A 20,123-nucleotide genomic window follows, 5' to 3' on the forward strand; every position below is an offset into this window, starting at 1 on the left:
CTCAAGCCTCAGTTCTCTCTCTCTCTCTCTCTCTCTCCCTCTCTCTCTCTCTCTCTCTTTCCACAACCATATCTGAGCCTGGCATGGTGACAGGCCTCTCTGTGTTTTCAGAGTTCTCTGTGCCACGGCCAGCAGCGCTGTGCACCATCATCATGCCCTTCTATGGCGAGCAGAAGAGCTGGAGCTCAGAGGGCCTTTAAGGATACAACATCCCTGACATCACTGTAGCACCAGCTCTGCACGCTCCAACAGAAGTGGTGCTTGTCTGTCACCTTGTGGCTGAAAGATCCAAATACATCTCAGTGACTTCTACAATCAATACAATGAGAGTTCACCAACATCTTCAGGCTAATGTAAATTTATAGTACTCATAGTAATTAGTGTCAAATTGATGTAAATAATGGGATAAATTTAAAAAAAAAAAAAAAAAAAACACTAGCTAATGCTTCTCTGAAAAAATACATTTACCCATCTCTATTTATCTATCTATGTATCTATGTATCTATGTATCTATCTATCTATCTATCTATCTATCTATCTATACTCACACACATTCACTGCATGCACAGCTCATGTATTTAGCTATATAAGCATACTTTCATCCATACATAGTCAGGTTTATTCAGGTGTAGTTTCCTCTTACAGCCACAAGGTGTATCACAAGTATCACTGTCGTTTGGTAGAGCTGCTAAACCTTACTTTAGGTGTAAATTACAAACACAGGAATGCAATTTGTTTGTGTGTTGACTATTAATTCAGTTCAGTTGTTTGGAAGGTTTGGCCACGATAATGTGGTATTACAGTTTACCTGCTTTTTTGATCAGTATTGCATAATAAAGGAGAAAATGAATAAAATTAATAGAAATGATATGTAAAAGTGGTGGGATATTAATATAAAAATGGGAAACTTATGTTGTTTTCACATGAGTTTGACAGGCTCAGACACACACACACACACACACACACACACACACACACATATTCACATACATTCACAGAAGCACCCTGTACATGCCATTTTTTTTTTTCCCCTAACAGCAGAATTTTAATCACTAAATCTCTCCTTTACACACAGTTTGTCTGGTGTTACAATCAGTTTTGTTGTTGTTGTTGTTGTTAATGTTGTTGTTTTACCAGGTGTATAAAGATGGCAGCACCTAGCAGTGATTCTACTTTGGTCTATCTTTGCCCATGCCAAAATGCAAAGCACTGCCATTTGAACACATCTGGTTCATGTAAGCACAGTCTGTGCATGGTCTCTGTCAAATAAACTACTGGGTACTGTATATAAGGTCAGTGACTATAAATCAGGTCATCAGCCATTCACAATAAATACTTTATTTTTTTGCCATGAAAAATAGACAATATCTCAATATACAATAACAATTTATATGCATCAATATTCTCAGTACTTTTTCATGTCTGTCATCCACTGGATTCAAAATGTACATTCTTCTGTCTTTTGTTTACACCATCCAACAGCTTTCCATCGAGAATGGCGAGCACAGAAAAATAGATAGCACATTTCTCACAAATTGTAGCAAAGATTCAAATACAGTACAGCACAATGGAAAACATTCTTTCGGTTGGTGGGCGGGTTCATCAATGCGAATGCCGATGTGTGAGCTGTCCTCCACAATGAAGTAAATAAAGCGTCCCCAAAACCACCTGCCAATTTCCCATCCAGGTATGTGCTGTGACCGTTGTACTGTCTTATCCCGTTACTCACAGCACAGACTCTGAGGCAAAACCCCAGGTGTGCTTTAACCTCACCAACTAATGTGAAAATATGTCAGAAACATAGCTTGACAGATGAAAGGCTAAGTCTCTCTCTCTTTCACTGATTTATTATTTTTTTTTTAATCACTTTATGTTCTGACTAAAATGCTGATGAGGGAGCTCAGCGTACAACAGATGAAGGCTTGTTTTCAGCTTGAAGATGCAGCAGCAGGGCGGTCATGGGTAAACGCAAGTATACAGAGCATTCTCAAAGCTTTCTCTGTGCGTCCAAGAAATGTTTAGCCTGGTTGACACCGTCTGCATGGGACGGCAGGGGGTTGTCCCTGCTGAGTCTCGACTGGTTCGGCCAACTTTCGGCCCAAATTCTGAGCGATGGTTTTGATTGGTTCTCATGTTAATGATTCATTAGTTCCAAATGGGTAGTATCCAACCAGCGTCAGACACCACCTCAAGTTTGAGCTCCTTTATTATCTGCCTTTCCAGACTTTAGAAGAGTCTGGTTTCTGGCCAGGCTAAGATATGCCCACCTATCAGAGTTTGGAGACCTTCGAGACAAGATGTTTGAGGTGACAGGATGTCTGCCTCCCCTCAGCAGTACATCTGCCTCCTTTCCTATCAATGTCCTACTTGTATAAATGGCTGTACCTTCTGGATGGTATGGGCATTAAGAGTGTATTTACACATCAATTTCAACTCCATTAAAATATGTAGAAGTGTAAGCTCTTTAGTCTCCTATCCATAAAGTCATCTCATTAGCCACTAGTACACCATCCCAGAGGAGCAGTGAGGCACAGTTGAGACAGGGCTTTAAACACCCATAAAGAAATAAATAAACGCCCACACCAGAGGCTTGTGCCCTCCTGTCTTCCTTGCTCTCCCCTTAGCACAAAACACAATAGCAGCATCAGTGAATGGCTACATTTGGAGTCATATAAATCAGTCGAGGTATTTTACATTTTACGACATCACACCTCACTAACTCTGAGGGAGCACAATGGAAACCCGCTCTGGCAACAAGCTGAATCATGGTACAACAATGAAGTGCACATTTTGTGTGGCAGTGCCAGAGCTCACAGCTGGGGGGCGCTGTCTTGTGGTTTGGCTGTCAGCTGCCATGTGCAAGGAGCAGTTCTGAACTGAGGCATGTAAAGCGGGGCAAAGCCACTCGCTGATGATGGTGACAGCGGCTCTCTGGGCTCACTCGAGTCCCCAGGCCTGAGTAACGGGTGTGACTCTGCAGAGCAGTCCTCTATCTTCAAAACCACATTTTTAAGAAGCTCAATCTTTGTTTCCTCCCTCTCTTCTTCCTCCTCGTCTTCCTCACTCTCCTCCTCACTCTCCCCATCCTCTGCTGGATAGCCCATTCCTAGATAATGCAAGTCCTTCTCCTCTCTCACCCCTTCATCTTCCTCTTGCTCTGACGTTTCGGAGAATTCCTCCACAGAGTTGTAGGAACAGGAGCGATGAGGGTCGTCCACCTCCCCGCACCGACAACTGTCCAGCTCCCACAGGCCTCCGGGGAAAGATCCAGAAATGTCCGAGTTGTTGGCAGAGAAGTTTCCCTCATCGCTGGAGCTGCTGCCGCTACCGTCCTTGTAGCAGAGACGATGGGGCTGCTGGTCCCGCTCTGGATCAGAGAGCAGCACGGTGGCATAAGTGACTGATGACTGGGCCGAGTTGTCAGCGGTGCCAGGGGGGTGACTAGTTTGGGTACTGACCGGCTCTACCTCACCTAGCTCTGGACCTGAGGGTGTCAAAGTGTCCACAATGGAGGCTGAAGAGGGAGCTCCATCCAGAAGTCCCACACTTTCTTTGCATTTTGTCTCGCTGGGCGCCGAGGTTACGCCTGGAGCTGGTGACACAGCTGGGGCTTGGACCAAGGCTGTGGTCAGAGCTGGGAGGTCAGCCTCATTCACAATGGCCGCTTCAGAAATGTTCTCAGAGGGCAGCAGCAGCGGCCAGGCCGGCAGGCCCTCTGGGAGTCGGAACAGGTGGTCGAAGGTTTCAGCCTAGAGAGAGACAAACACAGATGTTAAGGGAGAGTCCTCACAGGAGTGTTCAGTCTGCACCAGTGATAGAACTGAAATAGATTATCATCATCAACAACAGCTCACATTTGAGGACTGTCAGTAATCACCACTAAGCCCCATTTGACAACATCTGACAAGAGGGACTTATTTATAACAACACTGACATCCTCTTTAAATTCACTCTTAATTCACGCTCTTAAATTAGGATGAGCAAGGACATTTAGGGCTATTCCCCTGAGGGCAGCACTGCAAACTGCTTGCAGTGTAGATTTGGAAATGCTTTCCAGATTTGCATATATGCTAAACTCATGTTATAGCCTAAATGTACAGGCACAGGGAAGAGGTTTTGCATTAGGTTATCCACATCCATAATGAGCAAATAGACAGAAATAAACCACTGACAGATAAAGTATGTGGTTTGGAAGGTTTTATCAAACTACAATAGCACCTCGTGAAAAAAGAAACATGGAGATTATAAAGACGCAGACAGGAGTTAACAATTAAATCAATCAATAGTGTCACTGTGCTGTACCTTTCTGAAGTCCAGCCCTTTGGCCCAGGAGCAGTTGTTGGGGTTTGGCACATCCTTCCAGACAAACTTTTTCATCCTGTGATCCAGACACAGCAGACTTTCAGCTTGCAGCAGCTAAAACTCCTCCTCTATTATGTCTAACTTCTCTCCTTTTCTTTCTCCTCTTATCTTCTTGTCTCCTTCCGGCAAAGGTCAAGTGTAATTACACCCTTGTGACTTGTTAAATGTCACACTCCTAATTTGGCATGGACAATATCTTTCTGTTCTCTAATTTAGTCTGCCACTGCACACCCCAGAGATTAATATCATTTATCATCTCTTGCAAGTGTAATTGTAAAAAAAAAAAAAAAAATCATTTCAGTATACACAAATTCCCTATAACCGCTATGAGTAACAGGACTTAATTTGAGAGAATACTGCAGAATATTGCAGATCTACATGCCAAAAGCAGTTAATATATCCCTTCTAAGGGCACTTGCTACTGAAAGCACTAAAGGCTCATTAGTTTAGTTTCAGTATTTTGGGTTTTTTTCCACAGTAATTTTCCTCACTTAAGTTCATGAAATCTATTTAAACTTTAATGAGCTTCTTTCTCAAAGTGTGTCTGTTTTCTTGAAAGAAAAGTCTTAAAAGAAAAGTTTTTTTTTGTTTTTTTTTTTGTTGTTGCTTTTTTTTTGGAGACTGGAGGTTTCCACCCAGCAGGATCAGTGTGTTTTCTCAGGTGTATACTTACTGGTTTTGGGAGAGGACCAGGGTGACAAACAGAACAATGGACAAGAAGGTGATGATCATCAGCAGCATGTAGGCCGCAGGGTCTCCTCTGGTTGCTGAAAGAAGAAGAAAATAAAAATCACATCTACAGGAATAATACACAGGAGTCTGCAGAAAGATTCAATTTATTAAAGCTGCATACAGACATGGTGCCATCCCAGCAAACATTTTGATACTGAGATAAATTTGATAACCCACATAACAAATGGCACTAAAATGAAAGCTGGGATGACTTCTGTAATCATTTCCAACTGCAACCTAAATCCAATTTCAGATGTTTATTGCCATTTCAGCAACAGAGTTAATAGGAAAATGTCTTGAATGTGCTCTCAAAAATGACAACAACGGCGACACAAAATCATAATACAAATAGTAAGATGATAACAACAGCAACAAACAGTCACAATGAAAATAATAAAGGTTGAAATTATGATAAATTACGGGAGCAGCATGTAGTAAAGTGCATACAGCGGGGAAAAAAACAGTCAGTGCTCCATACATTGTTGTAAATAAAGACCTAAATATCTTTCTTTTTGATATTATTTCAAAGCCATTCCGAGAGTTTAAATTCAAATTTTCACTTTGCTATAATACTTTATAAAAATGTTATACTCGTTTTCTTTAACCTTGGACTTAAACTGTGAAATGTTGAAATGCTGGTATATTCTCATGTTTCAAAACTGCAACCAGGAAAAGAAACACTGATAATACTAAAAATATATATATAAAGTAGGTGTGGATGGAAATTGGAAGACATCAAGCTGTGCTGAGTTCATTTCAGGACTTCAATTTCAGATTCAAGATTTCTGTGGTATGGTGACTTTTTTTCCAAAATGTATCACATAAAGTGATGTGTGTTGTTTATACCTATAGCGTACACCGGCTCCCCTTCTCCATCAGCAAACACAGGGTACAGGTAGAAGCCATACTCCTCGGAGCCAAAGAAATCACCTATGAGATGAAACAGAGAGATAAGATTTGTTTTTGTTTTTCAGGATTTTTTAAAAATGGAATTTAAAGATTATGACAATATGAATGCCATTTCGAAACATGTTACCCCTCAGGTAGACGGTGTGATCTGTGTAGGGAAACCTGGCCCACGTTTCCCCGCTGTTACGTCGGTCAGGGTGCTGCTGCCTCGATGCCGACCACTGGACCACCATGGCTACAGGCACGGTGTTGTTGTCCCGCAGGGCCCAGGACAGAGACACGTAGGTGCTGTTGATGACCAGCACACGGAAGGACCGCACACAGTGGCCTGCAGCACAGACAGAGAGAACAGAGTGGATTCAATAAAATAAACTAGACTACAACAGAATAGAAGAGAATAGAAAAGAACAGGATGGTTTTAGGTGACGGGATTCGCCCACTGGGCAGGCAGTTTGGCGATTTCAACCAAACAGGGACGACAAGGTAAATCCACGACTTTCCAAGACTGAAATGTTGAATTTCCATGACCAGTTTTTCCTTTAAATAAATTTCTAACCACATTTTAGATTCAAGTTTCTTTAGATTCAAGTCTCTCATTCAGTTTCATTCTGTGGGGGCAGTGAACATAATGTGAACACAATGTAAAATGAATATTAGCTTCGGTGAAAACCTAGATACTGATTTTTTTTTTTTAAAACTGAGGCTGACAAAATCCCATGATATTCCATGACTTGTACTAAGAATGTAAAAAATTCCCTGTCTTTCCCTGTCTGGAGCAGACTTTTCAAAATTCCATAAAAACCCCAAAAATACCATGAGCCTTTTTATAAACCTTTTAATTTCTGTGTGAAAGATGATAAAGGAGGAGGAATCCCGCACACTGAATAACTTGCATTAAGTATTTATTGTTGCGACGTTTCGGTCCTCAGACCTTCATCAGACAAATGCTGAACGGTGGCAAGGAGCCATCTTTAAAAAGGGAGGCGCTGTCTTGCCGGCTCACCAATTACTAGTGATACACAATAACACAAAATTGTAGAAAACACAAAACAAATTAATAAACATGCCGGATATGTGAGAACATTAAATAGATACAAATGTGCGTCTGGAGCTGGCACGGATCAGGTAGTCTCTTATGTTTTTTCCCCGTTTGTTAACGAATAGAGGGGGGTCTTTTAGGATGGAAGAGAGCTCACTGTCTGATGTTAGGATGTGCCCGTATTTTTTAAAAACAGTCCGTATTGTATTTGACTGTGTGGAATATTGTGTGATGCATGTGACTGAGAACTTTTTCTTTTTCTTCACAGTGTTTTGTAGCAGTTCAGAGCGAGTTTTCTTCAAGGCCCGCTCGTATGCTTGGTGGATCCATGGGGATGGATATCCTCGCTGTAGGAATCTCACTTTCATTTCTTGAACCTTCACTTTGTAGTCTGCTGTGGAATGGCAGATCGTCCTAAGTCGTAGAAACTGGCTGACTGGGAGGCCTTTTTTAACAGGGGTGGGATGGAAACTGGAGGCCAATAAAAGGGTGTTCTTGTCTGTTTCCTTTTGATATAGTGTGGTTATAGGGTATAGGTAGGGTATAGAATTCTGGTTTCTCATAACCCACATGTCCAGGAAACTCACTTTGTCATGGCTGTAATTAGATGTCCAAGTTGCTGTCAAAACTGTTAAGTAGGGTGGTGAAATCTGTGAGCTCCTCAGGAGTACCTTGATAAATGCAAAAAATGTCGTCTATGAACCTGTACCGCTTAGGCTGCCTGGCACCTAATTAGGGGCCGGGCAGCTTAAGCTGCCAGCTCCCTCTTGTATTCCAGCATGTTCTTCTTCTTCTTTCTTTCTTTCTTTCTGCCTGGCACCTAATTAGGGGCCAGGCAGCTTAAACTGCCAGGTCCCTCCAACAGTCCTGATGGTGGCGCTATAGCAAGCCTTTAAAGTTCAAAACTTTGAAAATTCATAACAAATCAACCATAAGTGCTACAGCTTTGCAACTTTCACCAAAATGTAGCCCCAATACTGAAGAAACTTTTGTACACTTAAACCTATTGCAAATTATCAAGTCCATCACTCTATTTTTTCAAAAACTGTAAAACTTGTTAAACCTATCTCCTCCCACAATTTTTGCTCAAATGTCACCAAACTTGCTACAGAGCATCTTCAGACTGTCCTACACAAACGATCCACACAGATTTTTGATTTATCAAAACTTGAGCCTATAGTGCATCAAAATGTTTGACTGTAAACGGTACTGTAAACATACGCTTGCAAATTCTTGGTAAATAAATCTTCAATGTTCATGGAAAAAAATGGACAAAATTTTAGAGTCATGGTAGATGATGTGTGGTAAATTACAGAACTGTATCTCAAAAACAGCATTTTGACAGCATTTTGAATTTTGCTCTCATGTGAACAATTGGAGTCAGTGCAAGAATGGCATTTTTAAACATCAGTTTTTCACTTATGGACCAAATCAATCATTGTTAAAAACAAATGATCAACATCTCCATGCTGTCTAGATGCAATATATGTATTTTCAGATTTTTGTCTTAATAACTGAATTTTTGACAGCTGTTTAAAATCTGCCTTTCCATGCATGGCTGGCTGCTGTCCTGCAGGTCAGTGATTGGCTCAGTCAGTCTGTGAAGCTGCATGTGATGTTTTAGCTCAGTGAGATAGAGGCCAGTCCTCGGTGTCGAAGATTGTGAGTTCAAGCCTCTGCTTGTGCAACATTCCCATGTGCCAAAACTCACCAAACTTTGCACAAAGGTCCAGTCCCATGCCAGATCATCATTGTCAGATTTTTGTCTTGATGACTGATTTTTTTTTTTCTACAGTGGTTTGAAATCTGCCTTTCCATGCACAGGCAGCTGCTGTCATGTGACTGGCTTAGTCAATCTGTGAAACCTCACATGAACTGACACTTGCCAATTAGCTCAGTGAGATAAAGCCTTGTCCTGCATGCCAGAAACTGAGTTCAAGCCTCAACTGATGCAAAATGCACATTAAAATGACACCTTTCTTTTCATCTTCCTATTCTCCACTTGCTGCTCAGAACTACCCAAAACTGCCCGGCACCGACTATTGCTGTGCAGCAGCTATAATTAAGACCGATTCTTGGACAAATCACCTTTTTCTTGTTCAAATATCCATTGCAGTTAATGCAAAGGCAAGTACTATAAAGTATACATGATCGAGTGCAGAGGTAAGTTAGTTATTATAATAGTTTCTTATAGACAATAACAAGGTGACCATGGTGGCCATGACCATTTTGATAGAATTCGGGACAGCTAAGTAGAAGAATTTACTTGGGACAGCTAAGTTGAGGGATTTTCTTTGACCTCTCTGTACATGTAAGTATAAAATGAGCTTGGTTAATATACAAGGCATTTTCCAACCTGATAAGTGTAGCAGGTTGAGTATAAAAGGAAGTATTAGGTTGAGCGGCAGGTTTGGAGCTTTACAATATCTTAAATGTTGATTCGGTAAAATGTTCATGTTGAAATTTACACCTCATAGACGTAAATGTAGACTCTTTAGTGACTTATAATATTTATAAAACTGAAATTAAGTCATGTTGAGACTTTTTAAAAGGCCAGAAGACCAATAGCTTATTAGGGCTGTAGCTGACTCACGTTTGGGCCGTCTCTCCAGTGTCATGTTGATGTTGTTAGTGGAGCTGCCCAGGCTGTTGTAGGCCTCCACAGTCACAGTGTGACTCTCCTGGCTCCACTCAAAGCTGTAGGAGGTCACCAGCTCGATTCGCTCCTCGGTCACGGCGCCACTAGAGGTCTGATGCTGAACTACAAACCCATCCACACAGTAGGAGCGCCCCGCTATTGGAGGGTACTTTAGAAAATGAAAAAAGGAAGGACACACACATTAAAGACAACTTTTAATGACATTTCATTTTCATTTTGTCTGATATGCCAGAAAAACATTTTCCACTTTGCATACCTTAAACAATAAAGTGACATTAGTCTGGTTTCTGTATGGATCGTCCTGAAGAACTCTCCAGAAATCTGGACCATGCTCAGGAGCTAATGTGGAAACACACGGTCATGTTACAATTTTCTTTAAAAAAAAAATGAGAAGGTGAGACATGATTGGAGCTGCCTGGGAATGCTTACATCACCTACGTCACTTCAGTGTTTTAACAATCAAGGCTGTCATTGTTTCCTTGGGTTACTGTTACACAGTTTTAGGAACTGCCATTTTGCTGAGGGAAATCTGTTTCTGGGGTTAACTACTTTCGACTTGGTTATCTCATTTGGTTGTTTAAACTTCTCACATGCACAGTTTTGCATTCTTTTCACTCCCCTGTGCAGATTTTCCACCTCTATTACTGGAAACTCATGTAAATCTTTAATTTAATCATAAAATTTTTACTTTCAAGGTGTCATCAAGCTATGGTCTTCCCTTGCAGAGCTGTAATCAACATGTATGCCATGTTTTTAATTTATCTTATACTTAAAGCCGTCTGAAAAACATTATCTCTGATGCATACACACTCCAGGGAGCAGCAATAGGGCTTGAAAATGAATGAAGTCACACTATGTAAGCACACTGAGAATGAAACCACTGTTGTAAAGTGAAATGAATGGTGGTCTACCTCTGCTGTTTTGCGGTGTGGAGTAGACAGATTCGCTCCAGTCACTCCAGTAGCCGGTGCCTTCCGTGTGCATGCAGCGGACTTGGACCACATACACGCGGCACATGTCTGGCACCGCCACCTCCGCCCAACGATCCGGTGTTGGACTCTGGACCTGCAAGCAGGACATTTTTTCTCAGATATTTGGGGCCCAAGTAAAATGAAAAGTAAAAACAACTTAGCCAGCCAGATTATTGGAACACACATCTGTTCCATCTCCCCTGATCAGTGTACCCAATAAAGGAAATCATTTTAAGTAAACATAAGCAAAAGAAGGTTATTAACAAAGCGCACTCAATTTCCTAGAAAATGTTTTAATCAGAGGATAGAAATGTGATCTTTTATCATTTTCAAGTCAGTTCATGTCAGATTGAACTTTTGAAGCAATGTCAGAGCATGCTGGGTAAATTTAGATGGGGGAATCATTTAACAATACCAGCTGAGGCCTGGATGCTTGCGCTGCTTTATTTCTTTGTTGCTTTCGTTGTTGAGAGGGCAATATCAGAGAGCAATTTTAAAAAGCTTTAGTTGCAAAACATGAACTGATTCCATGTTATTGCCATGTTATGAAGGGCGGCGTGTGCTTACAGCCCACATGTTTTTGGTTTTAGAGAAAAGGCTCTGGTTGCCGGCGGCCCAATAGACAAGCTTACCTTCCACTCTGGCTGGGCTCTCACAGTGTAGGGTGAGTGGTAACGAAACTGGCACTTCAGTCCCTCGACAGGCAGGTGTGGAGGGTCCCAGGTCACCATCAGGGACCCGGAGGTCTGGCTCACTGCTCTTACATTTGTGGGTCTGTGGGGTTTCACTGCAGGAGAGACATTGGAGAGTGTTAGCTGCACATAATCACACAACGGTTAGAAGACAGCTTGGCCACTTGGATAGCTGCTGTAACATCTGTTAAACACTGTCATGGAGATTTGATCAAACTTGCTGCTAAATCCTAAATCATGATCACAAGCCATCAGCTCTGCACCAAAGGACCCTGATAGTCTCGTAGATGTCTTTCCTAACTCTCTCAATTAAAACTTCTGCAGAGAAAGTAATCAATATCTACACAACCAAAGGTCAGAGGCACCCTTTCCCTCCAAATGACTGAGTTTTTTTTAGCTTTTAGCCTTGAGTATCGCCTTGGGACATCAAAAAGACACTTTTCAACATATGCAATTCAGTTCTCCAAGGCAAACATAAAAAAGGTGATATTTCAATTATAAGATTCTCATATGCTGCTCGCACATGAAGCAATGATCACATCCATGGCCAATCATGATCTCAATTCAAATCATGATCTCAGAAAAGGTTGCTACAGCTGCCAGAGAAGAGCACTTTCTGCCCATTCAGCCCATTCTGGGGAGACAGTCATCATTCTTCTTATAATAACTGTAGGGATTTATTTTGAGTTTATCTTTAAATTATCAGTGCATTGTGCATGACTTAGATATTGTGATGAGGCCCTTTTCAAACAAAACCTCTATGTTTAACAGCTACTAATGAAGCATGGTGTAGTGAAGAACGCCCCTACCCTGCTCATTTTACATTTTAAGCTTTATGATGATACTCCAGTGTAGGGTTATTTTTAATGATTGAGCAGACAGGATTTTGGCCTATGACCCTACAGCTAAGAGACAGTCTCTTGCACCACCAGAACTCCCTGACTCGCAAATTATATTGTTAAATGTTAACATAAAGGGGAGATCAGTGTTTCAGGACACATTCCCTCCCATCACACTCAATAATAGAATAATCAGAACAGGGGCCGTAGCAGACATAGGAGATGACGGGGGTGAAAGGGTGAAATAAAATCTTTCAAAAATAAAGCTCCTGGATTTCAATGAGTTTGTATCTACACACACACACACAGGAACATAGGGATACTAACCTGTTGATTTATTTTAATGTAAAAAAAAAAGAAAATTAGTCTTTCTCCTGAACACCTCCACAGCAAACATAAATCTGTCACTTTTAGTCTCCGCCCTCTCTCTCTTTCTGTTTCTCTGCAAACCACACTCATATTGTGTAGGACAGGTCGAGTCCTGCCGGCTCACCGTGGTCTGTGGGTGAGAGGTAGATGGGTTTGGACCTGATGGGGCCCAGCGGGGACGGCACCTCCAGCCACAGCTTGTAGCAGTTCATCCTCAGAGGCTGGATGGTGCAGGTCCAAACTCTCTCTTTGCCAGACTTGGCCCCACTCCCCCAAGCCGACTGGCACGTCGCCTGCCCCATCTCGCCCACCTCCTCGCCCGCTCTATCCCTCTCCTCCATCACATCGCACGGCAGATCCGCCCACCTGCCGTCAGAGGAAATATGGAATTAATAGATAGCGAGTAAAACTGGGATTTCAGCGGATCAAGGCACAGACTACGCGCTCGCACTGCTGTCTCACAACCTTCATCACATCTTTCCTGAACAATCACCCCTTTGTGTTCAATAAGGTGGAAATGACAAAGACGCGCATATTTGTTTCTTCTCCATTCAAGAGATGAGAAGAGAAAAAGTTAATGGTGTAGGAGAGGAGAAGAATGAGCCCTCCGACATGTCTAAACATTGTCTCATTCCATCGCTGCCTTCTCTCTGGGGTTTACTCATCAGTTTGCAATTGAATTCAAGATTTCCAAGCGGGGGTTAAAGATGCTATTGTTCACCAACCAGGAAGATGAACGACATGACTCATCTTTATGTTTGAACAAAAGCAAAGAGTAGTGACAGGAAGACACAATAAGAATGAGGTCTGGTAGGAAAAGTAATGCCAATCAAGGATGACTAAGAAATGAACAAAAGATTTTTGTAACACGTTTTGCACGGTGTACTGTGAAGGCCATGCCATGGAGCAACACGGGCGAGAAGTTTTCTGGCATCGCAGGTGAACACTGTGCACAGCCTTCAATACGGCTGTCACAGGTGTGTCCTGAGAACTTTTAGGCTTGTTGGGTTCTGAGTGCTAACTCTTTGCTTTACAATCTCACATTAGGTACCAACAGCTGTAGCAAATGCAGTGCATTAGCAGAAAATTGCTTTAAGGATTGTTTACCTGGATACGAAGTCGGGTTTCGTCCACTGTGTGTTTTTCCAGCTGCAGGCCATAGCGTCGATGTCACCATTGGTCTCACAGCTTATGTCAATGGCAGCTCCTGTAACACAGCGAGAAACACCCGTGATCAGAAAAACATAAGTTTACTTGCCATCCATGTTCTGTGACTCCACACATAATGAAAGACTTTTGTCTTTTTCTATTTGTGTATTTGTATGTTTGTATTTGCATTTTGTTATATTTTGTTATAATCTAATATTGCTTGTGTTTTTCGACACCTGCCAAGGGACCACAGAAGTAAATTAGCTTTCTTACTAACTCCGGCATGTTTACATCTTGCATTTTATACTGATGTTCTTTAATGTATCTATTAAATAAATAAATGAAATGAATAAACTGAAACAAAATATCATGTCTTTTCTACCTTTCCCATCTTTCTCCATTGTACTTTCCTGAAAACTTATACAAAGACAAAACAGAGGTGGATGTGAAGGAATTTCAAAATAATTAAAGTTATAAATTGATATTATGATGCCCAATTGAACATTGATTTGTGGTTGAAACAAGGAGAAAGAGGTGAAAAAGAAGGAAAAACAGAGCCAACAAAATACTGTCAGTATCAGGTTGTTGTTTCAGAGGCAAATGACACTGTATTGTACCACTTTATATAGGATTTTTTTTTCTACCATTTGTTTTTTTGCACTGTTCAGGAGGCATTTGGCTGTAAAAATATTTCAAAGGGGGCACATTATTGAAAAAACATTTGAGAACCACCAGTCTATGGAAAGGTTTAAAGGTGAAAGTTTAAAGATATTGTATAGATCCATTTTAGTATATTTTTTATTCTTTACAGGGTACGCAAAGGTTTTTCTTATGTGTTGTATTGATCTACTTTATTTAATTTTGTTATTTGTTGTGTTTATTTTTCTGAAGATATGTATTTCTCTTTTCTAGTGGTGATGGATGTATTTTTTGTTTTACTGTTCCTGTGCAATGTGCAATCTATCTATCATGTCACTTTCCCTGTGAAGTATCCATCAGTGTGTAACGCAGCATAATATTTATCACGTGTATCATGCACCTTCATTTCTCATCGTCCTTGTGTCAGAGCTCACCTTCAACGTAGATCTGGCTGTAGGGGATGTTCCACTCCTGTGTGCAGCGCAGCACATCATACATCCTCTTCTCTGAAGGGCGCACTGTGATCTGGCTGACCTGAAGGGTTTGAAATGAAGAGCTTCACAGAGCTGCATGCATTGGTCTGATCTGTGTACTGCAACCTGCGTTCATGTACATGTTCTGTGCTTTTTTTCATAGAGAAGTCATTAAACTTTGTTCACGCAGAAAACTGCACGGAGCAAGAAGCAAGAGATGTGTTACCCATTGGTTGACGGGGCGGTACTGGCTGTGGGGCAGTTTGTGCTCGAAGTTGAGGATCCAGACGGCCGCGCTGGCGTTGGTGCTGTGATCGTTGAACACGCAGTGCACCGTTACGTTCTCCCCCGGACGGGCCACCACTTTCTCAGGGATGTAGCTCACCGCTGCAAAGAAATACAAAAGCCAGTCGTTGCATGAGAATAAATAAATAAAACTCTCCCATTGAGCAAACTGTTGTTAAATGTTTTGTTCTACTATAAATCCCACTTTTTACTTCTTTTGCAGTTTCAGTATTTTTACATAATTTCATTTGCTAAAGCAGAAAAGAAAAAGCAGGAGCAGACAAAAAAAGCAAACTTGATGACAATGGTGACAAAAGGGCAGCAAAAACAGACCGAACCTTAGTCACTCCCATTCAACCACAGTGTCAATCTCAAGTTCCACAACAAAGTTTTTTTTAATTGGTTTTTTGTATTCATAAGAAGTTTCATCAGGGATTTTTGGTGACTAAGTAATCTGCTTTGCAACTGTCTATTGTGCGGTCTGACTGCTGTCAAACTGTCTAATGGTTTGCACTTGGGGGCCACTGCCTAACCACCTCCTCAGGAAACGAGCTTGCCGATTGGGCGCTGAAAAAAAGTTAGCTTTGAGTCTGCTGTTCTTCATGCAGCGTGAAAAAGACTGTGACTAATACACAAAAGGGAAAGGAACTCGGTGTCATGAGAGTGATTCTATGAATCATTCTCAAGAAGAGAAAATATTGGAAGAAAACGAAAAATGAAGAAAATTCACTAAGTTTGCCAAACAAGACGTGTTGCATCACTAGACAAACTTACTGAACATTTCTTTGCCAAAAATACTCAGAGGATCACACCTGGCTAAACACTGTTGGTTTCAAATTCACCAAATCACATTTAAAAATTGTGCATGCCATCTCCCCTACCTCCCCTGGCTCTCTCTCATTACTAAATAAAGTAAAAATGCACCAAAAAAAAAAATTACATTACATACATACATTACATAGAGCAATCATTTAAAGATGTAATATTTCAGGAAAGTATAATATGACCAGATTTGAGTATCTCTAGTTGTGCACGTGAACAGGGAGAGACATCAATACTGTGAAAATAAGACCGAATGTGTGTAAGAGATAAATAAAGTCATGAAAACTCTTGTGTCTGTGTGTAAATGCCCATGTGTGTATAAATGTGCATGAGGTACAGAAAAAACAAATGTTTTTGGTATGTATTTGGTATGTATGTATTACAGTGATATCCTGAGAGTCATATTTTACTACTCACACACATTAAAAAACACTCTGAGTGAAATATTTAACTTGAAATATTTAAACCCAAGATGCCACTATTCTATGGCTGCACCATTACATCAAATAGAAGATATCTAGATGTCTTGTGCATCATTTTATACACATTCCCCTGTAATTTAGCAGGACATGTCTGGTATTTTTAGAAGCCTCAGGATCGCCATTAAAAATTTAAAATAAAACTCAGTCGGTTTGGATAAAGCTCAGCCACTCAGACATGACAAACCCACCGAGGAGACTCGCAGGGCTGAAGAGGCTTTAATTATCTTGGCAATGTTTCAGTGCAGCCTTCACATGAGGCAACTGAGCCCCATTTCCCCTCAGTGAGGTGACTCTGCTCTGCGGTGTCTCCCCTTGATCAGATCTAAACCTCTGCACTGATTAGTCATAATGATACGCACGCACACACACACACACACAAACACACAGAGGCATTTACACCAGGGTGACTCAACTTCATCATGACTGCTTCTCAACAATTTCCTTAAGCAAGACGTTTCTTCCAGAGAACAGAGATAAACTCTATTTAATAAGCAATCTTCAAACAGAAAGACAGAAACACGCATGTACAGATACACACCCACACACCCTCACACACACACACAGCTGCGTGATCCTTCGTGTGACAACAAGCACAAATAGAGGCACGATGCCAATCAGCCCTGCGTCACAGAGACATGGATACTCCCTTGTGTTGCTTAAGAGCCCTGGAGCTGCCTTCAGGTGAGAAAGCAGTGGGAAAGCAGTCTGGTCTTCCAAAACGACTTAACAACTTTAACAAGCAGCCGGCATTAGTGATCTCCCATTGGCGACGCTTTGAAGAAATGGTCCCTGTGCATCTGAGTTGAATGTCTCATTATTTTTTTAATGCTGATGTCTGAGCAGGGACGGATGCTTTGTTTGCTGTGCGAGAAATTTATTCTGACAAGCTTTTCTTTTCCTTGAAGCCACTGTGTTGTGTAATTTGTAGGCGGTCACAACACTTGAGGCTGACCTGTGACTCAGACTCCACAGAGGTTAGCCGAGCTGGAATTAATTGTCTGGTAGTGGCTCAGGCTAATGAATGTGGGTGGGCTGCAAACTGTTTTATGGTTTGAAACTGACAACGCCATTAAATCTACCTGGGAGATAATAGAGGTCAGCGGTTGAATCTACCACAGTCAGTATATAATCATTTTCTGCTGATGCGTTCAAATTAAAAAACGGTACACTACAAGTGGCTGAGACTGCTGAGGCATGTTAGCAAGACAGCCGGAACAAAGCGAAAGAGAAAAATGATTAAATTGCGCAACTAAGACGAAGTCATTTCACTGACTGGTTCTTCTGCTCTGAATGAAGTTGTGCTGATCAATGAAATCACCCGGTGTAGTCTGCAAATTCTCAGGCCTCATTTAAAGGAAAAGGCCACAGCAGCTCACAATAAAGGGACCTTTCCTGAAGAGCCATTTCGGAAAAATTTGAGAATGAATGTGTACTCAAATATTCAAGCAAGCGAATGAGCTGAATTTGAAATATTGCTCTCTTCTATTCACCAAGGACAAGCATGCCTTCCCATCTCAGCAAGCAAAAAGCCTGACTAATTATGCCACTAATCAAGAGAGCTAAACCACGCTCACCAGTCTCCTTTATGCAAATATAACAGGAACAGAACAAGACCCAGATTTCTAGATTGAATTAGTGGAAGTTACGTAATCCTGAAATTAAATAGTCAATCACCTTTTCTGAATGCCTTACCTTAGCTCCGTCTTGTAAATAACAGACCTCTGCTTTACATAACATATACACTATCTGACAATACCTCATGCCACAGAAAAATTACTCTTTAGTTATAGGAAACAGCTTCTAATTACTTTTAAATCAGTTTTTGTGTTAAATGATAGTCTGGAAAGGCGCTGGTCATGCTTCAGGGTCTTGATTCACGCGACAACTTTACAACTGCAGTTGACGTATGGTTACGTAACGATGATCTTAGCATGTCTGGGTGCTTGATACACAAAACACATAGGTAATGCTACCAGATTAGCACTTCAAAGCAAGACACTGTGATAAACCTGTTAAATTATTTCTTTGGAGCAAGCCATTTTAATCAGATTAAAATCATAATCCTGAGGTAGTACCATGGGTGCAGCTGCTGGGGGCTCACCAAAAAAAAAAAAGAAAAAAGAAATCTATAAAACCTTTACTTTAATGTGTTTACAAATCTGAATATGATCTGTCTATAAATGTGATGGAACCTCCTACACTTTTTTTTGGACTCAACCCATATCTGAGAGGCTTTAACCCTGTGTGTTACACACCACCCACATGTGTTTGATTGATGCAGCTTCATTTTCTCTGCAGGAGGAAATACAGCATTTAATAAGTTATGTACATGTGCATGTTTTTTCTTGATAATGCATTGTTATTTTCTCATTTATCTAATCACTTGTGCTCATGTCCTTTGTTTATATACAGTCTTTATTCCCAGGTTTACAATCATTTATTTTGTGATGATTAACCTATTTATGTATTCATTTGTTTCTTTTTATTGCTCCATACTCTTGGAGAGGCAGCCACAAAAACCTGACTTTTAGTATAAGTATATACAGTGTCTTTATGGAAGCACTTATAAGGGAGACGTTCTTACTGTCCAGGTAGATGTGGTGGGCTTGGCTCCAGTCGCTCCACAGAGGAGGCTGAGCAGGGCCGGAGCGGCGAGCCTGCAGGCTGTAGTTGAGCCTGGGCTTCAGATCCAGAGACACCCGGGGCTCTCCGGACACAGACACGACCTGGGACAAGCAGCAGGACACACACATACAAACATATCAAACTAACTTCAGGACTGTTAGGAGCCTGGAGATGATGACTCGATCAATATCTGTTATCACAACTTGAGTGCGGCTGATAGAGGACGCTGTGGTGGTTTGGCCTGTCGTCTCGGCAGCCATAACCGTCACCTTGACAACCTGAGGGGAAAATCTTTATTTTTATCACAATATGTGCACAATAAATGGATATTACTAAAAATGCATTTTCGCAGGGTGGTACACAAAGCAAGGCTCTTTAAGACAGGTACATGGTGCTATGGAAATCATGAAATAACTTTTACATGAAACACATGAGAGTCAATTACTGGTCCATACAAGGGCAGTGATACAGTTTTTCTGCTTTACACAATTGTTTTATTGCTTTATTGACTGAATGCAAGCCAAAAAAGCGTGTATTGTTTCAAAGTAGCTCTAAACAGGGAATCTGAATAGATGAGAGCCCTGCTTTCCATTAACACACAGATAAGATAAACCATTAAAATAGGCTTGTTTTAGAGGAAAAAATAGATCACATTTGCCCCTGAAAACAAGAAAGCAGACACTTTAGTCAATATTGTTACCATTTGTAGACTATGCTGATGTAATTTACTGCACAAAAATGCCTCTGCCACACCACTACATGTGGCACTCAGAAAAAGGTTGGCCCTCTACTGTGACACACTTTGCTGTTTTTTATTAACAAAGTCATTTTAAGGAAAGTTTCAATTTCCCAAACTTCATTCGTAACTTACAGCACGGAGGCTCTAAATATCAGATCCAATCACAAATCTGGTTTATGCTGAAGATTCAATTAGTTTCTCCTGAACTGGGAAACTGGCTCCCAGTTATTCAGTCTCATGTTTTTTTTTTTTTGTTTTTTTTTTGTTTTTTTTTTGTTTTTTTTGGAGCTTCAAAGCAAACTAATATTAGATCAAGCTGTTTTCTTGAGGAGAATTA

The 20,123-nt window shown here is 41.1% G+C and overlaps 1 protein-coding gene across 1 annotated transcript in view; it reads right to left on the minus strand.

Moving 5' to 3' along the window:
• Window positions 1-1,348: 1,348 nt before the first annotated feature.
• lepr (leptin receptor) overlaps window positions 1,349-20,123 on the minus strand; it is a 34,629-nt gene continuing 15,854 nt past the window's right edge. Inside the window, exons 8-21 of the mRNA XM_030050151.1 lie at window positions 19,007-19,148; window positions 15,060-15,220; window positions 14,795-14,894; window positions 13,680-13,779; window positions 12,697-12,938; window positions 11,305-11,459; window positions 10,613-10,766; window positions 9,958-10,040; window positions 9,636-9,849; window positions 6,131-6,331; window positions 5,941-6,024; window positions 5,036-5,129; window positions 4,303-4,378; window positions 1,349-3,749 (exon numbers count right to left, since the gene is read on the minus strand). Coding sequence (XP_029906011.1) covers window positions 2,811-3,749; window positions 4,303-4,378; window positions 5,036-5,129; window positions 5,941-6,024; window positions 6,131-6,331; window positions 9,636-9,849; window positions 9,958-10,040; window positions 10,613-10,766; window positions 11,305-11,459; window positions 12,697-12,938; window positions 13,680-13,779; window positions 14,795-14,894; window positions 15,060-15,220; window positions 19,007-19,148 — 2,745 coding nt within the window. The 3' untranslated portion in view covers window positions 1,349-2,810. The remainder of the gene's footprint in view (window positions 3,750-4,302; window positions 4,379-5,035; window positions 5,130-5,940; window positions 6,025-6,130; window positions 6,332-9,635; window positions 9,850-9,957; window positions 10,041-10,612; window positions 10,767-11,304; window positions 11,460-12,696; window positions 12,939-13,679; window positions 13,780-14,794; window positions 14,895-15,059; window positions 15,221-19,006; window positions 19,149-20,123) is intronic.

The sequence above is a fragment of the Myripristis murdjan genome, chromosome 4, assembly GCF_902150065.1.
Source record: "Myripristis murdjan chromosome 4, fMyrMur1.1, whole genome shotgun sequence".
Classification (NCBI taxonomy): domain Eukaryota; kingdom Metazoa; phylum Chordata; class Actinopteri; order Holocentriformes; family Holocentridae; genus Myripristis; species Myripristis murdjan.